Source organism: Pipistrellus kuhlii, unplaced genomic scaffold, assembly GCF_014108245.1.
Source record: "Pipistrellus kuhlii isolate mPipKuh1 unplaced genomic scaffold, mPipKuh1.p scaffold_m20_p_3, whole genome shotgun sequence".
In the NCBI taxonomy this organism is placed as follows: domain Eukaryota; kingdom Metazoa; phylum Chordata; class Mammalia; order Chiroptera; family Vespertilionidae; genus Pipistrellus; species Pipistrellus kuhlii.
Genome location: NW_023425529.1, coordinates 46,087,012 through 46,109,230, shown reverse-complemented (window position 1 = coordinate 46,109,230; position 22,219 = coordinate 46,087,012). Strand labels below are relative to the sequence as shown.

Below are 22,219 nucleotides of genomic sequence, written 5' to 3'. Positions count from 1 at the left end.
TATTTTATGTTGCAAATATACCAAGGTAATGGCAAAGCACAAAGTTATGCCATACGTTGAATGAGTGCTCTCTTTTACTCCCTGAAATTTTGCAGTCTGACATATCTTTCTTATTCCAATTATATAAAATCTCCCCTTTTTGTTAGCATGTATTAATCAGATTTTAGCATAATGATTTAAATTCTAATACCATTTCAACAGTTAAAATAAAGGTATTTTAGTTATGGTTATACCTTGAATGTCTTTACTAAACTTAGATTATGAGAGAATATAAATTGTCTGGCATAGTAGAAACTGTTCCTTAAAATGAGGATTTGTTTAAAATGACCTGAAAGGGCCTTTTTACCCTTAAGCTGTTGAATTCTAAAATCTATACAAACGAGAGAGGTAAGCACCAAGCCTTAGTTTTATGGCTGTTTGAAAAATGCTTTATGACCATCATTTTTTTTGGGGGTGGACTCTTCAGTTTTCTTTTAACCCTTCCATATTTTGTGAACACGTTCTGCTATAAGATTCATGGCAGCGTACTCAAACATGGCTATTACTCATTTTTCTTAAGATTTGTTTATGATGAAATCTCCAGGTTCTTTACAAAAGATAACAGGATCTAGTTCATGCATCATCACATTTAATTAAGAGAGGTTAGGTGTGAGATTTAACACCCACCCGAGGCCATAGTGCTTTGAGATGAGTTCAGTACATTCCAAGGATAGAGTTGTTGGAAAGTACCATCTGGAAGACATTTGCCCATAGTGCTGCTGCATTCTACCTTCCCATAAATCTTGGCATCTAACCTCTTGCTTTGTGATGGTTTAAGTGCACCCTAACTAAATTTAACAAAGACTGACACTTGAGAGACGAAATTCAGTAGATTTTAATAAAGGAAAGAAACAAATACCATATAAAATTTTTATTTTCTGGGAATGTGATCTGGTAATGAGATATCAAGAATTTGTGTGCTACTGCTAAATATACCAGTGAACCAGACTTACAACTCAAAACAGTTTTGACATTGCTATAGTACATATTCATTTATATTTTTTAATGGGGCTCAGATTTTGGAGGACAGTGCAGCCAAATAGAATTTATAAGGCAGCCTTTATCTCTATTTTTGATGTATAAGTTTTACTCTAAAAGAATAAGGCCCTTTATTCCCTTACTCAGTGGAACACGATGCCTGGATAATCAACAGGCAGAATGCGTGGCTTCAGAATCATTCTGTGACTTGTTGAAGCAGTGCCTTGGCCTGATTTTAAAGGATCGCAAACTGGACCTGTGCTAGCCAAAGGGAGAACATTTCCTCCCCCTGTTAATAAAGTTTGTGTTGTCTGTATGTGACTTGTTAATGAGAGGGGTGTTAATGACGACAGTTAATCTTTTCTCAACTCTTTTCTAATCCAGTCTCTTAAAAAGCTTTTAACTCCTTTCGAATTGGGAACTCATGGGCTTTTGGTGGAGGTGGATTGGTAGTTATCAGCCCATTTAACAAAACCTGAGATCACCAGGACAGCTGTAATGTGCATCTCTTCTGTGTTTTTGTCAAAATGCCACATGGTTGATACTTTGGAAATCATAAATTTAGTGGAAGGAAACATCTTTATGGAGGGTATTTTAGTTTTATGCAGTATGCGTTACAAACCTAAAACCACTTGTACTTATAGATCCTAAATAGCAAAAAAACATAACCTGATTAAAATAGTTTTATAAATTTGGTTTCTTTTCATCTGTTTTGTCACAATAAGGCCGAATGGAGGACGCTTTGAAGACTGTTAAGCTGACAATATCATCTTTACCTAAGCCACTAGCCTTCCCCAAGGGCCTTAGAGGAGAAATGGGAATTTCTTAAGGCTGGGCCTCCTAGAGTCCCCCATCAGTGGCATATTTAATTAATACATGTGGTAGGGAGCTTTGCATATGCCCTCAACCTACCCTACTCTTTAGAATGGCTTTTTTTTTTTTTTTTTTTTTTTTTTTTCCTGGAGGATTTTGCCTTGTTAGACTTATAGAATTTATATTGAACTCTAAAATGAAGAGAGAGAGCTCAATGATTATGCATTTTAACATTTGATCTGACTACCACCTTCAAATAGTTAAGTGAGTAGTTCAGTGAGGCAACTTACCAGTGCTTTTTCTTTTTTTCTTCTAATTTAAAAAAAAATACTTTTTATTGATTTCAGAGAGGAAGGGAGAGGGGGAGAGAGATAGAAATATCAATGAATCACTGATCAGTTGCCTCCTACATACCCGCTATGGGGAATTGAGCCCCCAACCCCGGCATGTGCCCTTGACCGGAATCAAACGTGGGACACTTCGGTCTGCAGGCCAAACTGGCTAGGGCACCAGTTATTTTTCATAACTTTAAAAAAAAAATAGATTTTATTGATTTTTTAGAGTGGAAGGAAGAGAGATAGCTAGAAAAGTCGATGAGAGAGAAACATCAACCAGCTGCCTCTTGCACAACCCCCTACTGGGGATGTGCCCGCAACCAATGTACATGCCCTTGACCGGAATCGAACCTGGGACCGATGCTCTTCCACTGAGCCAAACCGGTTTCGGCTATTTTTCATAACTTTTTAAATAATACACAAAAAGCCTAGAGAAAGCTTTAGAATTGTGATATGTACATACATACATACTGTGTGTGTGTTTATACAGTATATTCCTTTGATTGTAAGTAGTGATGAAAATAAAATTTGCTACACCAAGCTCTAAGAAAAGCTGCCAAACAGGCAGTGTTGAAGAGGGACTAGAGGAGAGCCTGAACTATTCAGAACAGACCCCTATCAGACCCAATGTGGGTGGTTCTGTGGTTTCAGGATTGATTGGTTAATGCAAATGGTAACCATCATCTGTTCTGGATTTCCCTAGCTTTCCTCTTTAATTTCTGGGGATTGGCAGTTTTAACACATTTTTTTCTTTTATCCTTGTAACGTGGGGATTTTTTGTTCCTCTCTTTCTGCCTCACCTCCTCACTCTCCACCCCACATGACCTCCTTTTTTCCCCCCTGGAAGATCCATCTGTTAAAGATGTCTTCTGTTATCAACGTGGAATGTGCCTGACTTTAGTGCTCTTTGATGTTTTTCCAAGGCTGACTCTCACTAGACCCCTGGTTTAGGTGTCTTTTTCCCTGACACCGAGAGGCCTGTAAGGTGAATTTGCCATGTATCATTGAAATAAAGGGTTGGTGGGGCCTGCTCTTTCCTTGTACCCTTATGCGCAGTTAAGTTGCCGGAGTCTATGTGTAGATGCTGATATCTTTAACAGAGAGTTCCTGTGTATATTCCAGAAAGGGGTGAGAACTGTTATGCCTGTAAGACTAGAAATTTGAGAAGCTACTCACCCCTTCCCATGGAGATTTCCACAAGGATAAGGTTGCATTCAGAGGCTTATGCTCTCTTCCTCCTGCATGGTATTGGGGTTCTACCATAATCACTCCATCATCCTGCCAGCCATGTCTCATTTCTCATCCTGGGATCGCTCCCTCCTCCCAAGCTCAGCTTGAACCACCAGTCCTGATGCTTTATCTGGTCCTGGCTCTAGCCCTTAAATTGTCTGTCTGGCTTTGTGTTTCATTTGACCCTAATACACTGGGTCGCACTGTCTAAAAAGAGAATTATGTCCCCTCCGATGTCTGGGTGCATTTCTCATTTCTTACTGCTGCTCCTGAGCAGATCTGTAACTTCAAGGTTAAGATAAGACACATTCCATCAGAACTATGTCGTCATCCTTGCCAGCTTCTGATCTGTGACTGTCCAGGAGATTTACAAGACAATTGCATGCCATTCTTTACCGAATATTATGGTTGGACTCTGACTCCTGGCATCAGGCCCAATTTGATTTGTCAGCTGTTACAAAACCCATTTCCCAAAGAATAAGGGACTTCAGCCGTGCGCCCTTTAGGCAGGTCTTAGGAGTGGGAAGGAGGAAATTGATCTGGCTCTGTTCCTTGCTGTTTTAGGGAGCAGGGTGGACTCCAGAACATTTTTGTCCCTTTCCTCCTTGAATTCACTCCCCCACCCCCAAAGGACAGTGTTGCAAAAAGGGTTAATCTTTCCTGTCCTTTATCCCTTCACAGAATTACTATTAGTCTTTTCATTCTGCCATCTCCTATGCTTTTCTGAGTTTTAAAGCATAAGAATAGGTATTTTATCCTTGAGAGAGAACATACCTGCCCGTTCTCGGAAGGCTTATTAGTTTACCGTTGCCTAATTAACAGGGACACCGTTCCTCCTTTCTTGCTGTCTAACATGTTGAACTGCAGGAGTTACTGCATATGTGATATGGTTTAATGGCTTAGGAATTTGGAAGGTCATATTTCCTGCTGCTGTTGCATTCGGCCCTATAATATTTTTACGAAAGCTTCTCTTTAGGGGACTGAACAGCTCTTTGGTTTCAACATAAACTCACTCTTTCCCTAGGAGATAGGCGGTGGGATTTATTTGGCCCATTTTAGTGATTCTGGGATTAGATTGAAAATTTATTTACTCAAGATCACACTTGGCAAGTTAATCACAGAATCAGAACACTGATAATTCCTTGGCATTTATTTTCATATACCAGTTAAACAAAAAAAAATTTAGTTTCCACTAAAGCAAGTCTTTTTTTTTTTTTTTTTTTTTTTTTTTTTTTTTAAGGGGTTTATTTGCTAGCAAAAAAAAAAAGAAAAAAAAAAAAAAGACCGGTCTTGGCATGGAGTCTAACCACCAGCAGCATGGCTAGGTAGGAGAGACAACATGTCTGTTGTCCTGGAGTTTTGCAAGCGTTTTTATACAGCAGGGAGGAGAAAGATGTAATTGTTTTGAAAGGGTTTGCCTTAGCTGTAGACAAAGGAAATGGGAGAAGGTGAAGCAGGACTGGTTCTGGGCTGGGCACCGTAGAGGCCTTAAGGAAGAAATGTCTCCTTGAGCCGAAGCCGGTTTGGCTCAGTGGTAGAGCGTCGGTCTGCGGACTGAAGGGTCCCGGGTTCGATTCCGGTCAAGGGCATGTACCTTGGTTGCGGGCACACGGGGGTGTGCAGGAGGCAGCTGATCGATGTTTCTCTCTCATTGACATTTCTAGCTCTCTATCCCTCTCTCCTCCTTTCTGTAAAAAATCAATAAAATATTTAAAAGAAAAAAGACATGCCTCCCTGTGATGAGCGCGGGCAGTAGGTGGAAACTTCGTGTGTAAATAAAATGCAAAGGTTCCTGGGGTTCTGTTGCACCTGGCTTTTCCCGTTTGGATAATCACAGAATAGCCACCTGGAAACTAATACTAAATTCCAACGGATACATAGGAAATGTGAGAAGTTTTTTCTCAGACTGGGTCCACAGCTATAACGTTCTCTTTCTCTAACTCTGTAATTTTAATTTAGAACATCTTGGACTATTTTTCTTGTCATCCCTTAGCTGCGGAAGTTAAAAAAAAAAAAGTTAGGAAAAGTTAAAAAAGGCAACTTTTACTCTGATATCATGATGGTTTATTCAAAGTTGAGAAAATCTGTAGTTGAAAACTTGTCTGCTTTGCTGTCATACCCTATAATTTCTTCTGTTTTATAACCAAAATAGTCACCATTCTCTGCTTTTCCCTCAGGTTGTTTTTTTTTTTAATTTTATTGTTCCTTTATAACTGTCCTTCGGCAGCCACTTCTGGCTCTAAAGACAAGTATCTATAGAGCAGAGTAGGGTTTTGGAGCTCTCTAAAAATGTTCTTTGGGACCAGGAGAAATGCAAATTTGTGGGACTGCAGGTTTCTAAGTATTTTTTCTTTGTCTCAGTCCTTTTCTCAAGTATAAGGATTATTGATAACTATATAATTTTTAGTTATATATATTTTGGATGGGTAGTAATCATTTTTAAATTTGCTATATAACATTACAAGAACATTATGAGAAGCGGTTTTAACAGTGATGATTGGGGTTGGACTGCTCTCCCCTACACTTTTTTTAAAAGTACTTAAGGATTAAGTATTTTTTCTATCTATAATTTCAGCTGAAAAGTTCTTCTGTAGTGTTTCAAGTCTCCGGGTCTGTTTCTGTATCTAGTAATCTATCGGAGAAGGACAGTTATATAGTATCCCAAATACGCGCCTTCCCATTTTTGTGTTATTCCGCCCCCCCCCTCTCCTCCCAGCAATTTTAATTAACTGCAGTGACAGATGGTAGGAGAGGCCCTGTGAAGTGCTTCTGGTGGCTGGATTAGGGGATGGGTGGTTTGCACTGATTCTGTTGTAGAGGAACCTGGCCTTTCCCTTCCCCCTTCCATTTGAGCTATAATCCTGTTAGAAGCTCTGAAAATGCTATTGATTCATTCCCAGTGGTTTTAGGAATAAGCACAAGTTTTGGATTTAAAACCCAAGAACCAGTTCCCTTGAGCTCTTGAGGCCAAGGTAGGTGCCTTCCAGGCTCTTTGGCCGGCCTTCACCGAAAAGGAAAGTTAAGGCTTTCAACTTTTCAGTTTGCCTCTCCCCCTCTTGGTCTAGTACTGCTGCCAGTTGCCATGGCAACAGACTGGGACAGCTGCGCAGTGGCGCCCGGGCAGCTGGGTGGGGGCGGGGGAGCTGCCAGCCCGCCAAGCCCCAGATCTGGGAGGGGAGGCCCTCCTGTTAGCCCGGAGGGAAAGAAAGAAGTGGGGCGCTCCGGTAGGTAAAGGAGAGAACCCCCGTTCGTCTGCTCCCTTTGGGGAGCCCCTTCTGTATGAATTGACAAAGGGAGATTTCCCCCTTTTCTCCCTCAAACTGAAGAGCACATATGTAAATCCTTGTTTTCCCTCGTGAGGCTGGGGAGGCCGTGGCCACAATGCTTCACTGCATGCATCCAGCCCCGGGCTGCTTTTAACCCCAGCGCTCTGAACTGCCGCTCAGCTCCCGGAAATTCCAAGGTGAGCGGGGGTGGGGTGGGGTGCTCTCCCTGGAATATGACATTTCCTGTCTCTGGTGAGGTCGGAGGCTATTTTAATTTTAAATAAATCAAATCAGATTTTTTTTCCTTGAAGCTGAAAAATTATTTTGAAGCCCTATCCTTACATTTTTCCCGTACACCTCCTCTTCCAAATAAACGATTTCAATGAAAACTTAGTTTTATGACAGGGCAGTGATGGGTATAGACAGGTTTGTGTGTTTTTTTTTTATGGGCAGACCTATTGCTAGCAAGTTCTGAAGATATGGTGTCCAACTATTTATTCTTGGAATAATTTCTTACATTTTGCTATTTGAAGTAAATTAAATGCAACTTTTTATGCTATTTGGCCTGAACAAAATTCTGAGATTAGTAGTGACCTTCCCTCATTCTGGGAATGGTCTGGTCAAAATGGAAATATTTTTATAGAGATTGCTGAAAAAAATCTTTAAAGATAAATATGGAGTTCAGCTAAGAAAACAATTCCTGCTAATTTATAATCCAGACTGTAGGCACCATTTAGCATGGTTAAAGAAGTATTCTTAAAAATGATTATGGTAACAACGTGGGAATTTAAAAAAACGAGGTTCTCTGCTGAGTACCCCCTGGCTGTGCATATTTCTGAGCTTAACTCAATTTCCATTTGTGTTGCCTTCAGCCCTCCCTGGGCCAATGAATGGTTCCTCTGTGTTTTGAGGCTTCATGTTGATGTGAGGCTGGGGCCAGACTTCTCTTTCCTCCTCCTCTTTCTTTGGCCTGGAGCCAACTCAAGAGGAAATGTACCTCCTAACTATTTGTATTATTGAGCGTTGAGAATTACTGAGCAACCCAATGACTGATTTTGATTTTTAGGACTAAACATTTTTTGCTCCTCCCTCCCATCCCCGAATGAAAATGAAAAAGGAGGCGTAGAGATGTCAGTCTTGCTATTGTGAGCTGATGGATGCCCGAAGAGACAAGCTCAATTTGTTTAAGGGAAATGTACCGAGTCTCGGAAAATGTGGTGAGAGATGCCTGCGCAGGCCTTTCTCTGCTGCCAAGAGCCTGACCAGTCAAGATGCTCAGAGCGGAAAGTTACATTAGTGGCTTTTCCCTCTTCATTTTTATAAGGAACCTTATTTACTATAGAGGGGAAGGTTCTAGCTATCACGATTCTTTTAACTGCAGGTTTTCCGCCTTTGTATTTTAGTTTCTGGCTGGTAGACAATTACCGAAGTAGCCAGGAGAGGCATACCACACTACTTGTCTCTTGGAATCTGAAATTAGAGAGTTAGACACTTGTACCGTCTCCTTTGGGTCCTGTTAGTGGAAGAGAAAGTTGTGGTTTGGAAAACGGGGATTAGACCCATTTTTTATTAAATTCTTAGGGTTCGTATGTAGAATGCTTCAAGGCCCGAGAGAAGGGTAACGGGCAGTTGTGTTATTACCTTTGTATCTCATCGAGAAGAGACAGAAACTTGTCCCGGCCTTTGCTTTCTCTGCTCCCCTGTGCTCGGTTGTAATGGGAGTCTAGCGTAAGGCTCAGCAGTTCTCTCTCGGTGTAGGAGGGCCTCCCTGAGGATAGGGCCGGCTTTTAAAGGATGAGAAACCTGGCTGGGTGGCTCAGTAGGTTGGAGCATTGTCCTATGCACCAAAAATATTTCAGGCTCGATTCCCTGTCAGGGCACATACCTAAGTTGTGGTTTGATCCCTGGAGAGGGTATAGGAAACAATCGAATGTTGATGTTTTGGTTTTTTGAAATGTTTTTATTGATTTTAAAGAGAGGAAGGGAGAAGAAGAGTGAGATAGAAACATTAAGGAAGAGAGAGAATCATTGATCCTGCAGGCCCCCTACTGGGTGGGGATCGAGCCTGCAACCCCGGACATGTGTCCTAATGAAGAATTGAACCGTGACCTCCCGGTTCATGGGTCGATGCTCAGCAATCAGCCACACTGGACTGGCAACTAGCTGCTGTTTCTTCCTCTCTCCCCCGCCCCCTCACTAAAATCATCAAGCCTATCCTCAGGTGAGGATTTTAAAAGGAAGAGACAGTTCTAACTCCTCACGTGGATTCTGACCATCATGTCCTTCCCCTTTGCAGGAACCTAGTGGCCTTAGTCCTTCAGGTGGAACAGCGTGCGACATGGGAAAGAAAACCAAGCGAACAGCTGACAGTTCTTCTTCAGAGGATGAGGAGGAATACGTCGTGGAGAAGGTGCTAGATAGGCGTGTGGTTAAGGGGCAAGTGGAATATCTACTGAAGTGGAAAGGCTTTTCTGAGTAAGTGCCTCCTCTCAGGCCACAGGACTCTGCAGATAGACGCCTTTGGTTTATTTCCCCGTGAACCACCACCACTTTGTCTTTTTCTTCCCCACCCCCCCTGCACTCCTTCCTAAGAGTCAGAAGACGCAGCAATAAGCTAAATAAAGTCTTCCCCTTCTTTGGAGCTGGTACGCTAATGATAATGCCTCTGAGAGGCAGTATAGTGAATTGGTTAGGTACGTAGTTTTGCGAACCAGGATGCCTAGGTTATGCCACCCCTTACAATGATAGGAGCTGGGTGACCTTGGTTAAGTTCCTTAATTTTCTTTTTTTCTTCGCAGTAAAATAGGGATAAGAAATAATACTTGTAACAGAGATGTTGGGTAGGTATACAGAGCCTGATACATAAGCTCAGTGTAAGCAGAAACTGTTGCTGTTGCTATTCTTTTGCATATAACTAAGCTGAAACATATACGTTAAAGAAATAGTCATCATCGTGGATCCTACAGCCCATAGCTTTCCAAAAGGACCCCTGGATCGCAGAACTGTCCCAGGATGAAGCACTTATCTTTCTTTTTTATTTTTATCTTTTGTTTGATGTTCCTTCCAGTTCTACTGTTACTTGATTTTTTAAAAAATATATATTTTATTGATTTTTCACAGAGAGGGAGAGAGAGAGAGATAGAGAGTTAGAAATGTCAATGAGAGAGAATCATCGATCAGCTGCCTCTTGCACACCCCTACTGGGGATGTGCCCGCAACCAAGGTACATGCCCTTGACCGGAATCGAACCTGGGACCTTTCAGTCTACAGGCCTACGCTCTATCCACTAAGCCAAACCGGTTTCGGCTGTTACTTGATTTTTAAAAAAATTGATTTTAGAGAGAGAAAGGGGCACTGATTTGTTATTCTATTTATTTATGCATTCATTGAGTGACTTTTGTATGTGCCCTAACGGGATTACACCTATAACCTTGGCATATTGGGATGATGCTGTCATATATGAGGCCACAGTCCCAGGTGTTGGCCCCTCACCACACCCCCACCCTCAAGTATTTATTTTTGAAATTTTCAGATATACAGTGAGTTCAAAGAAATTGAGTGAACACTCAGATACATAACATCTAGTTTCTATAATTAACATTTTTTATAATTAAATTTTTTTTTTTTTTTCAGAGAGGAAGGGAGAGGGAGAGAGAGATAGAAACATCAATGATGAGAGAGAATCATTGATTGGCTATCTCCTACACACCCCACACTGGGGATCAAGCCCACAATCTAGGCATTTGCCCTGACTGAGAATTTAAACATGACCTCCTGGTTCATAGGTCGACACTCAACTACTGAGCCACATCACTGCAAAAAGTTGTTTTAAGTTTAGAGAAATATCTTAGATTTTTTTCATCATTCTGCTTCTTACCTGAGTCAAGTTATGTCACGTGTTCAAACCATTCCTACCTAAAAATGCCTTATTTAAAAAACAATAGAATATCTAAAATGGGTAGTACATAAAATAAAAATGTTCCCAAGTCAATGAAGGCATTGTAGGAACTGCTTCTCTGATACATTTACAGATATATCTTAATATAAACTAGTCTTTTCTATATAACCCAATGGGACTCCCTTGCTCCAAGTTTAATTAGACCCAATTATTCAGCTTGGGTTTGTTTATTTTGCTTATTAATATTATATATATATATATATAATGATTGATTTCAGAGAGGAAGGAAGAGGGAGAGAGAGATAGAAACATTGATGATGAGAGAGAATCATGGATCAGCTGCCTCCTGCAAGTCCCCCACTGGTGATCGAGCCCACAACCCAGGCATGTGCCTTTGATGGAAATCGAACCTGGGACCTTTCGGTTCGCAGGCTAACGCTCTATCCACTGAACCGAACCAGCTAGGGCTATACTAATGTATTTTTGACTGACTAGTAACAGTAGACTTGAATCCAGACCATTGAATTAATGCACTCCAATTCCTATTTCTGAGTCTTCTTATGGTTTGTCTATATTCTAATGATTAAAATTGCCTTTTTTTCTGAATAACGATTTCCAATCCTTCATTAATTTTGTTGACATTTCTTTCAAGATATAAGTAACATATTTAAAGGGGGGGGTCCTGTGTGATTTATTAGATTGTCCTCTCAGAATTTGCATAGATGATTGCATGTATGAAATCACATTATTTTGCTACTTACAGAGTTAATATTTGAGTTTTTAACACCTTTATTTAGGTATCATTTACAGTCTGTAAAAGTCATTCATCGAAAATGTATGATTCATGAATTTTATATTTAGCAAATTTATAGAGTTGTGTACCATCCCCACACTCCAATTTTAGAAAATTTTCAATACCTCTCCAAATTTCCTTGAGCCCATATCTAGTTAACCCCAAGGCCCAGACACCAGCATCAGGGAACCACTGATCTGCTTTCTCTCAAATGTCTCTCAAGTTGTCTTTCCTAGACATTTCATACAAATGGAATCAGACAATATCTGGTTTCTTTCATTTAGATAGTATTTTGGATGTTTTGTTCTTCCCGGTTGTAGCGTGTATTAATTAGTATTGTGTTCCTTTTTGCTGTTGGATAGAAGTCCATTGTATAGATATGCCAGATTTTGTTTATCCATTCACCAGTTCTTGGACATTTTAATTGTCTTTAACTTTTGGCCATTAAAATGCTGTTATAAATAATTGTGTAGAAGTTTTTTTGTGAATATCTAATTTTTTCATTTTTCTTAGATTCCTAGGATTAAATTTGTTCCTTTAAGGTCTCTTTCCCTTTTGTCTACTTGTCCTTTTTAAACTAAGGCATTAGATCCCACCCCTCTCCCCCAACCCCGCCCCCCTGATTCTTTTCTCTGTTCTTCTTGCCCAGGGAGCACAATACTTGGGAACCTGAGAAAAATTTGGATTGCCCTGAGCTAATTTCTGAGTTTATGAAAAAGTATAAGAAGATGAAGGAGGGTGAAAATAACAAACCCAGGGAGAAGTCAGAAACTAACAAGAGGAAATCCAGTTTCTCAAACAGTACTGATGATATCAAATCCAAAAAAAAGAGAGAGGTAAGTTTTCTTTTCCCCCTTTTCCCACAAACTATTCTTCTGCACCCCTGTCCTCCACCCCGCCCCCCAAAGAAGCCTTATTTTGTTTATTTCTGTTCTAAAGATGGCCTTCAAGGTAAAATTGTTGAACAAAAGAGCTTCCAGTATGTTGATTAACTACAGCGCCCCCTCCTGGCTGAATGAGAAATGTAATACATATACATTGAATTAAATCCCTATAAAACATTCAGCCACTCTCTGTCTTCTTCAAAGAAAGCTAAGCTCTCTTAGAGAGGAAGGCTTTTTGGTGAATTTTAAGGATAGAAAAGGGCTTTAAAACATTTACCACTTCCTTTTTTCTTTTGTTCCTAAGATAGCCCCTTATTTTCTATCCTTTATATTCTTTCTTTTTTTTTCATTGACATGAAATTCACATATATACAATTAACCATTTTAAAGTATATAGTTCATTGACATGTATATTCTCTTTTTATCTTATTTTTATATACTTTACATAAGAAATTAATTTCATATATATTTTTTTTAACCCTTGCTCACTCAAGGACATGTTCTTTTTTTAGAGAAAGAGAGAAGAGAAGTTGGGGGAGAGGGAGATAGAGAGACATCAGTATGAGAGAGAAACATCAATTGGCTGCACCTTGACTCGGGCCAGGGATCAAACCCGCAATGTAGGTTTGTGTCCCAGTCGGAAACTGAGCCCACGACCTTTTGGTGCATGAGATGATGCTCCAGCCATTGAGCCACACTGTCCAGGGCTTCATCTCTTTTTTGAAATATTTTTATTTTTCAGTTTGGAAAGTCTGTTTATAAAATTTTGGTTTTATTCAGCTGCTTTAGATCTCAAGGTACCAGCCTGAGCAGTGTTATTGCCTCTTTTTTTCATCGATGCTTTTCCATAAGTGCACACACATATACATACATACATACATATATATACATATATATGTGTGTGTATATATATATATTTCCCTTCAAGCTTCCACTCCGTTCCTTTATTTCAAGGTCGTGAAGCGTTTTGTGGTGAAGGATGTATCATAACCTTAAAGTTTAATAAAATAAAAGCATAAGTCTGCTTCTGAATCTTCTAGCATCACTGTCATAAGCATCCCCATTTATCTTCATTCTGCTTGGATCCCTGTCTTTGTAGAGCATTAGTTCTCAGCTCTGGCTATACATTACAGCCATGGGGGTGTGGGGTGTATGCTTTTAAAAACCTCCAGAGCCAAAAATGCACCCCAGACCAGTTACATTCAATTTCTGTGAGTTGGATCTGGTCTCTATAGGAGAGAAAATGGGAGACGAGCTTTCCCAAAAGAATTGTTAGAAGAGTGAAAGATTGGAGGCTGCAAGTGAAAAAGGACTCTGGGTTTGTCTGTCTCCTTATTTGTTTCCCTCATTGATTTTATTTTTGCCTTATTTGTAAAACTGCTCTATTCTGGTGAGGTGTATATCATTATGATTAAACTAGACCATTATAATAAACTGATAAAGAATTTGAGAATGCCTTTCCTTCTCTAAGGAGCTAAGATTTGGTTCTTCTTTCTTTTCTTTTTTAAATTTATTGGGGTAACTGATTAATATATACATTTCAGGTGTATACTTATAATACCTTTTTATAATTAATCCTTTGTGTTCTGGCTTTTGTCATTTGACTAATTCTCCAGCTGAGTAAAGAAGCCAAAAAACAACACAGCGTAAGACTTCTGACTAGCCATTTGTGACATGGAGTGTTTATATCCTCAACCTAAGGTTTCATTCTTTTTAAAAAGGAACAGTCTGGCTTAGAGCTACTGGCCACAGCAGAGTTTGTTCCTAGGCCACGCTCTGATGCTGCCGACCTTGAAAACAATCTCCATCATCCCTTATATTGTAATGTCCATCTGGGGCCCCGGCAGCATTCTCAGCAGTGCTGGTGGCTGTCATCTAGGCAGCTAGGAAGATAGGTGATTGTAAGTTTTAAAGGTACAGGAGGGGGTTGCCTTTCTTTAGACTAATGTGGAAAAACTTTGTTAGTTGGCATTATGCCTGATTTAAGATTACTGCCTGTGTGATGATTTTTGCATTTTCCTCGCCTCGTCACCTATTCAGCTTGAACATTTTTCTTCCCCCCTCCCTATATGGCAAACTGTTTTCAGCTGCCAGCTATGATTTATGACTCAGTTCATGTGCCAGCATTCCAGCTGTGAGCATCTGTGTGCACATCTGGGAACCTCCTCCCCTTAAAAGCTCCCCAAAAAGGCTATGTTTTTGAGTCAGCGTCTCCCTTGATCCATGCATGGAATTTCCTTCCCAGTGTGGGTTCTGGTATCTTTGGGGACCACCTGGACCCTGAATGTTTGTATGTCTCAGAAGAGAGCAAGGAGCAAGGGAGGTGAATGTCAGATCAAAGAGATTTTATGAAAGTCAGACATCAGATGTGAGTTCATTTGTGCAGTCTTCATCTTCCATAATGTTTTTTACATCGCCTGTTTTGTGCCCTGTCGGTGTGGCTTATTGTTTGGAACATCATTTTGCACACCAGAAAGTGTCAGGGCACGTACCCAGGTTTTGGGTTTGATCCCAGTTGGGAATGCATGCAGGAGGCAACCGATTGATGTTTCTCTCTCTACCCCTTCTTGTCTCTGAAACAAACAACAAAATTAAAAATTACCTACTTTGCATAAAATTTTGCCATTTTGTTCTCACCAGTGCCATCAGAACTGAATCAGACTCTGTGCTCCTTACCTAGATTGCATTCTGGCCAAATTTGAATACTCTCCTAGAGAATAATCAGTTTGCTTGCTTTTAATCACTGTCCAGTTCTGTACTCTAATGCTAATGACTCATCCACATCAGGAGCAAATAGGCGCAGACCACGGCCTCTTCTCCCAGAGCATGGGTAATGCAGTGTGTGAACTTGGAAAGAAATTTGTTGTTTTATGGTACTGTCTTGAATCATTTGTACCTCTGTTCTTTCATAAATACAGATGACTTTGTGAAAAGAAGTATTAAAAATATGGGTCAGTGTTAAAGTAAACTAAAAGTCTGAAAAAGTAAAGATGGAGAGATGTAGTATATTGGAAGTTTATAATCCAAAAAAGTATTTAGTTTGGGTAAACCTGGACTTGTTTATCATTTCAGAAGCAATTGATATCATTAAGGAGATTGGGTTAGAGGAGTTCCCATTGATGACTCCAGGATGAAGAGTTTTAGGGGCCACTCCTAATCTTGAAGGAATACTGGAGGGACAACAGCATCTTCTTGCAAAAATATCTTTTGGCATCACTGTCACTAGGTGACCCAGTATTGTATTTCTTAAATTTTAAGACTTTTATTACAAAAATGGTATCTGGTGATATTAAATTAGGTGGTGCTTTGCTAAGCTGAGAAACAGGTTTTAACTTTTTCCCAGCTGTAACTTTTCTTCCTCTTCTATTTATAGCAAAGCAATGATATCGCTCGGGGATTTGAGAGAGGACTGGAACCAGAAAAGATCATTGGGGCGACAGATTCCTGTGGCGATTTAATGTTCCTAATGAAATGGTGAGAGCGATTGGATATTACTCAACAATTGTGGGGTTTCTTTTGCCAGTAACTTGAGTTTGTATGGAAGATAGGGAGGGAAGATGGAGTATTTCCCAACCAAGCATTTTGATTGTCAAGGACCTTTCATTGACACCAACTATCTGTATTAAATGAGAATTATGGTTTGGAATGAATTAAAGAATTCGAGACATTCTTAAGTTTTGGTATTAAGCCAAATTATATTAGCCCACGTACCAGAAAAAGGTAGGTTTGAGGTAGGAAACATATAAACATGACCTAACCACTGTTTTTTTTCACGGTTCTGAATCATTTACCGTTAGACCATGAGCCTGGGGCCATGGGATAGGAGCAAGTGGGCTTTCTGCCATCCCTGAGGACCAAGACCACTGAGTAATGTCTAAAAGAAACATAATCTGAACAAAAAGCATTAAGGATAATACTGGCCAAAGCCCAAGTTATTTCATCCGGTGGAGGGAATGGCTCTTAGGGGAAAGTGTAGTCACTTCCCCTCAGTTTGGTTTCTAAAAGACAGGGTGTTTTATGGTCTGGCCCAGCTACCTCCCGTATCCCAGTGCGCTGAGCTTATGATTTAGGCTTGCTCTCTAAATAGAGGGTTCGTTCTCTGGTGCCACCGAGGTAGCTAATTACCGTAAATGTTGTATAATCAAAAGGTGTAACAGCCGAATCCAGTTTGGCTCAGTGGGTAGAGTGTCAGCCTGCGGACTGAAGGTCCCAGGCTCATTCTGGTCAAGGCACATCCCCAGTGGGGGGCCTGCAGGAGGCAGCTGGTCAATGTTTCTCTCTCATTGATGTTTCTAACTCTCTATCCCTCTCCTCTCCTGTCTGTAAAAAAAAAAAGTGTAACATTTTATTTGGTCCTGGGGTGGGGCCTGCCTGCCTGCCAGGGATGATCCCCTACGAAGTTCCTAGGTTCTTCTCTTCTCTGAGCAGCAATTTGGCCTTTTTGTTGTGGTTGTTTTTAATCCTCAACGGAGGTTATTCTTTTCATTGGTTTTTAGAAGGGAGGGAGAGAGAGAAAAACATCCATTTGAGAGAGACCTGTTGATTGGTTGCCTCCTAACAGCACTGGGGATCAAGCCTGCCCTTGACCAGAATTGAACCCGTGACCTTTTCGTCTGAGGGCCAACGTTCTAACCACTGAGGAAAACCAGCTATTTTTTTTTTTTTTTTTTTTTTTTGAAAACCAGCTATTTGATCAAAATTTTGCTGGTTAATTACCCAAAAGCCTATTTTTTCAAGAGTCACTATACTCTTTCAGAAGTAAGCTGTGTTGATTGCTTTTCCACTGTATTATATGTGCTGCTTATGACTTATAGTCACATATTAACTTGTGCACCACAGTCCAAATTTGAGTATCTTTTCTAAGCCACGTGTTTTCCCCTCCTCTTCTCACTCATAATACTTACCTCTGTAATATAAACATTTCCGTTTTCTAGACAAGGACATAGTTCTCTTTACTCACATCTCAGTGGAATTTTGATTTAAATATTTTTTTTTCTTCATTTGGAATCCTGGTTGAGGAACTGCTATATTTTTTGTTATATTGTAGCAGACCCTGTGTAACTTCCATAGTTGAACTTTGCAGTTAATTCCTACATTTCATTTTAGTACTAGATTTTACATTTTTTCTGCTCTCCCTTTTATAAATACTGTTGCTGACTTAAATTTCTGTTCTCTTAATATTCCAATCCACAGTTATGGCTAAAAAGATAAAGAATGTTTAAAAGGACACCAGATGAGGAGGGTTTAGGACGCTTTCACTTAGATGATCCAGAAACTGGATTGATCACTTTATGCATAATCAGTAGGAATGAATGTAGGTTTGATTGTGTGTTTGCGCACATGCTCACACATACGAATAAAAATTATGGCAACAGAATTTATATAATTTTAGTCTTTTGATTAAATCCACTAATCAACTAAATTTTAGCGTGAAGATTTCTGTTTTGTCTGATGTAGTAGTTAAATGGTATTCACCAATGCAATATTTAGTAATATAGTCATCCCCCCTTATCTGTGGTGGATACAGCCCAACCTTTCTGCCCTTCTGGCCCACTGGATGCCTGAGAACTGCTGATAGTGTGGAACCCTATATGTACTATGTTCTTTCTCTGTACATGCATACCTATGAAAGAGTTAAATTTATAAATTAGGCACAGTAAAAGGTTAACAACAATAACTAATGATAAAATAGAAGAGTACAGTGTAATTAAATTTATGTGCTCGCTTTCTCAAGGTATTTTTTTTTAAATATATTTTATTGATTTTTCACAGAGAGGAAGAGAGAGGGATAGAAAGTTAGAAACATCAATGAGAGAGAATCATCGATCGGCCGCCTCCTGCACACCCCCCACTGGGGATGTGCCCGCAGCCAAGGTACATGCCCTTGCCCGGAATTGAACCCGGGACCTTTCAGTCCGCAGGCCGACGCTCTATCCACTGAGCCAAACCGGTCCCGGCAAGGTATTTTTATTTATTTCAGAGAGAAAGGGAGAAGAAAACGATGATAGGAGAGAATAGTTGATTGGCTGCCTCCTGCACACATCCCCTTTCCTCCCCCCACCTGGGAACTGAGCCCGAGTCCTGGGCATATGCCCTGACTGTGAATCGAACCGTGACCAGGGGTTCATAGGTCATTGCTCAATCACTTAACCACACTGGCCAGGCTCAGGATATCTTTATGTATAGCGTGGATACCCTGGACAAAGGGATGATTTCAAATCCCAGGCAGGCCGGCACAAAATTTCATCATGCTACTCAGAATGGCACACAATTTAAAACTTGAGAGTTATTTATTTCTGGAATTTTCCATTTCATATTTGTTGACCTTGGGTAACCAACTGCAGAAAGTGAAACCACAAGTAAGAGGGGGGCTACCATCATTTAATTAATTTATTTAAATTTCTCCTTGAAAAGATTAAATTAGACCCCAATAAATTTAATAAACATTTTTAAAAGAAAACGTTGAACTGGTAGGGTTCTTCTCACTTTGAAATCAGGATGAAGAGGAAATCAAGTTAATTAAATCCAGCAAATGACAGGAACCTATATTTGGACAGACTCTCGGTCTTACTTCCTCTTCTCTTAAGTCTCCTTCCTGTTCTTTCTCCCCAGGAAAGACACGGATGAAGCAGACCTGGTTCTTGCGAAAGAAGCTAACGTAAAATGTCCACAGATCGTGATAGCGTTTTATGAAGAGAGACTGACGTGGCATGCATATCCCGAGGATGCGGAAAACAAAGAGAAAGAAACAGCAAAGAGCTAAAGAAGGGGGTGGTCTCTGTCATTTCTCTTTGTACATAACACATTCACTTCCCTGCCTCCTTTCCCTCCTACCTACCCCCTTCTGTCCCGAACACATTCATGCAAAAATGTGCTTATCACTGTGCTCCACGGGAGAACTGTTGGTATTGGTTTTCTTGTAACATAACGGATGGTCTGATTCCTGATTAGTGTCTCTCTGTGAAGACCAGGCATTTGCATACTGTGTGTAAAATTCCCACCATTGTGTCCTTTGCCCTGGTCTCTTTCTTCTGCTCCCCTGTGACCTCAAGATGAATTTTAACTTTTTAATCACCCGAGAGTCTCGATCTTTTCAGGGTTGGTCACTTTTAGATTGGGGGATTTTGTTACAATGATGATGAAATTTGGTTCTCAAAAACATGTTGATGACCAGCTAGCCTTTGCTTGAGATCTTGGGATGGAAAAGATGTTGCCCATCTTTTTTAAAAAGCCAATAGCAACTGCCTGCCTGTTGGGGCGTTCCCAACCTCATTCAGCTCAACCCGGGAGAATACAGGGTTCCTGGCGTGGTCTTCTGGGCCACCCTCTGTTGTTCATCCGCACCCATCCTCCCAGACTAGCTCCATCCTTGGAGGACTTGAAATTTTAGTCAGAGTTGTCAAGGCACTCCTAGCCCCAGGACGTGTGGCTTTGTTTCTTAGCAATCCCCGATTCTGCTTCTGCAAGGTGGCGTAGTCTGTCATAAAGTGACAGGATGAATAACTGGAGCTTTTTAGCTGTTAGGACATGAAGATGATGGGGTAGGATACAGTTGTCTTTATTATTACATACGGTATATGTGTATTGTTTCCTTCCAGCCCTCACGTTTGAACTATATTTATGTAGGTGTGAGCGACTGCCTGGTGCTTGCTTGTGCCAAGGTGCTAGGCACCCTCCAGCCCTGTCAACTCCTGTGGCCTCCCAAAGCATTCATTCCTGTTAACCAAAGAGGCTTCAAACCTGCTCCTCACTTCTCAGCGGACACACGTTTCCCCTCTGCGCCATTATTTTCAGGGAGGAATTCTTGGAGGGGAGCCAGTGGCTACACTATCAGTTTTAAGTATTCATAGTGTTTATAGTCATCAATGTCCTGCTTTATTGACTCCTGGATTTGCCAAGAGTCCCCAGTGCTCTTCCTTTTTCCACCCAAAAATCTTTGTATCTTCTTTTTAAACATGTGTTTCCATGGAAGACGATCCCCTCAGAGGATGACAGGCCCTGGCATTAGCATGTTGACACAACCTTTTTCCTTTTAACTTCCTCCTGTTTTGCCATTATATTGAGAGTTTATTTTTCTGATAACCTGTCTGTCTGCTTAGAAATGCCCTACTTCTCTTTATTCTTTTTTTCTTTGGGGGGGGATGGCTAAAAATTCAAGGCTAAAAGTAAGGAAATGGCAGGGTTTTGAGCATCCTTGTCCTAGCCCAAAGCTGAGGGAATAAGAATAAATGCTTGAAATAGCCTTCACTCGAATTCACCAGTCATCAAGGTTGTTTTGTTCGTTGCTGATTTTTAAAATGTAGCTGGCAGGAGTATTCAACCATTTCTAGATTATTTTGAATAATGAGGGGAATGAATAGATTGCTCTCGTCCACAAATGAACTGAGCTGAATAATATGCAAATCATATGCCCATTCATAGCATTTGTTAACATGGCTTCCCTGCTTAGCTGCTGATTGAATTCTGTGTGCTTCTATAAATTATGTCAAAAATTATACTGCACAGTTGAAAAGACAGCTGTTGGTGCAGTGACATGACAGACTGGAACAATGAAGATTTTGGTTTAAGTCATCCAGGGAAATCCTTCTGAATGGTAATGTAATTAAGTAAGAACTCAAACCATAGGTAGGAGTTTTATCTCCATCTTCCTTTACTCTTAAGGAATTAAAGGCCTAGATCAAGTGCTAGGTAATTGACAGTTACTACTAATTTGAAGGGCATTCACAAGAAAGGGTGGTCAGGAAATTGATTTTGTCGTACAGATAATTAAGGATATTAATTAGGGTACATAAGCATAGGAGTAGAGTAGGCCAGAGCCCCTGAGGAAGTGACCAGGGTCTCAGTTTGCAGGTGGAGAAATGACCACTTAACCATGTAGCCATTCTTCAAAATCTGATTTTCTTTTTCCCTTTTTTTTTTTTTTTTTTAATATGCATTTAATTGATTTTCTTTACAGAGAGGGAGGGAGAGGGATAGAGAGTTAGAAACATTGATCAGCTGTCTCCTGCACACCCCCTACTGGGGATGTGCCCACAACCAAGGTACATGCCTTGACTGGAATCGAACTTGGGACCCTTCAGTCTGCAGGCGAACGCTCTATCCACTGGTCCAAACTGGTTAGGACAAAATCTGATTTTCTTTTAACAACCCCAGTATTATACATTAACTACCTTTTTTATCATCTTTTTTTTTGTCCACAGTTTATTGAATCAAAGTCTTATGCTGAGTACCACCAAAACAACTCTTGTTTTCTCCCTCTCCTGCCTGTCCACAGCAGCTTCTATAGAATGTAGGGAGCCAGAAGCCAGTTCTGCTGTCAGCCCTCAGCAGAAAGGAAACCAGATGCCTCCCTTGGCCTTAAGCTTTGCTTTTCTTTTTTTAAGTGGTAGATACATACTTCTTTTAATATATATATATATTTATTTATTTCAAAGAGGAAGGGAGAAGAAAAGAGGGATAGAATCATCAATGATGAGAGAATCATTGTTTGGCTGCTTCCTGCTTGCCCCTACTGGGGATCAAGCCCGCAACCCAGGCATGTGCCCTTGGCTGGAATTGAACCTGGGACCCTTGAGTCCATAGGCCATGCTCTATCCACTGAGCCAAACCAGCTAGGGCCCTCGAGCTTTTCTTAATATTGAGAAGCTATCCTGGCACTTGGAGAATTGCAACCTCAAACAGAAACTTGTTTTCATGGGGGTTTCTCTTAGAAGAGTTAATAGCCATGGCTAAGCACTCTTAAACGTTTAGGTCTTGGATGCTCAGTATGTTTTTGCTGTGTTGAGTTCTTTCAAAACACCTTTCTACTAATTTCTTTAGTAATCAGCATTCAAGGATCTCCCTTTCACAGAATGTAGTAAAACTTTGCCCAGTAGTCTACCGAGGTCAGGGTAGCCACTTTTCTGTGCTATGGGCAGGACTGATACCCTCACAAATAGATCAGCTGTTAGAAACATCAGCCCTGATGGAAGCGCCCGTTTTTA

The 22,219-nt window shown here is 40.5% G+C and overlaps 1 protein-coding gene, 1 long non-coding RNA gene and 1 other non-coding gene across 5 annotated transcripts in view; all 3 read left to right on the top strand.

Moving 5' to 3' along the window:
* CBX5 (chromobox 5) overlaps nucleotides 1–20,489 on the top strand; it is a 29,983-nt gene extending 9,494 nt beyond the window's left edge. Inside the window, exons 1-5 of one of the 3 annotated variants that reach the window (XM_036459250.2) lie at nucleotides 6,503–6,619; nucleotides 8,958–9,136; nucleotides 12,002–12,188; nucleotides 15,610–15,710; nucleotides 18,849–20,489. In XM_036459250.2, the coding sequence (XP_036315143.1) occupies nucleotides 9,000–9,136; nucleotides 12,002–12,188; nucleotides 15,610–15,710; nucleotides 18,849–18,999 (576 nt within the window). In that variant the 5' untranslated portion in view covers nucleotides 6,503–6,619; nucleotides 8,958–8,999 and the 3' untranslated portion in view covers nucleotides 19,000–20,489. The other 2 variants (XM_036459249.2, XM_036459251.2) reach the window with 2 other exon arrangements.
* Nucleotides 200–22,219, top strand: part of LOC123653188 — a 26,851-nt gene continuing 4,831 nt past the window's right edge. The window contains exons 1-2 of the long non-coding RNA XR_006742846.1: nucleotides 200–212; nucleotides 716–717. This is a non-coding gene — a long non-coding RNA (uncharacterized LOC123653188). The remainder of the gene's footprint in view (nucleotides 213–715; nucleotides 718–22,219) is intronic.
* Nucleotides 8,333–8,468, top strand: LOC118731093. Its single transcript, XR_004991787.1, has one exon. It is a non-coding gene; the product is annotated as a small Cajal body-specific RNA 11 (non-coding RNA).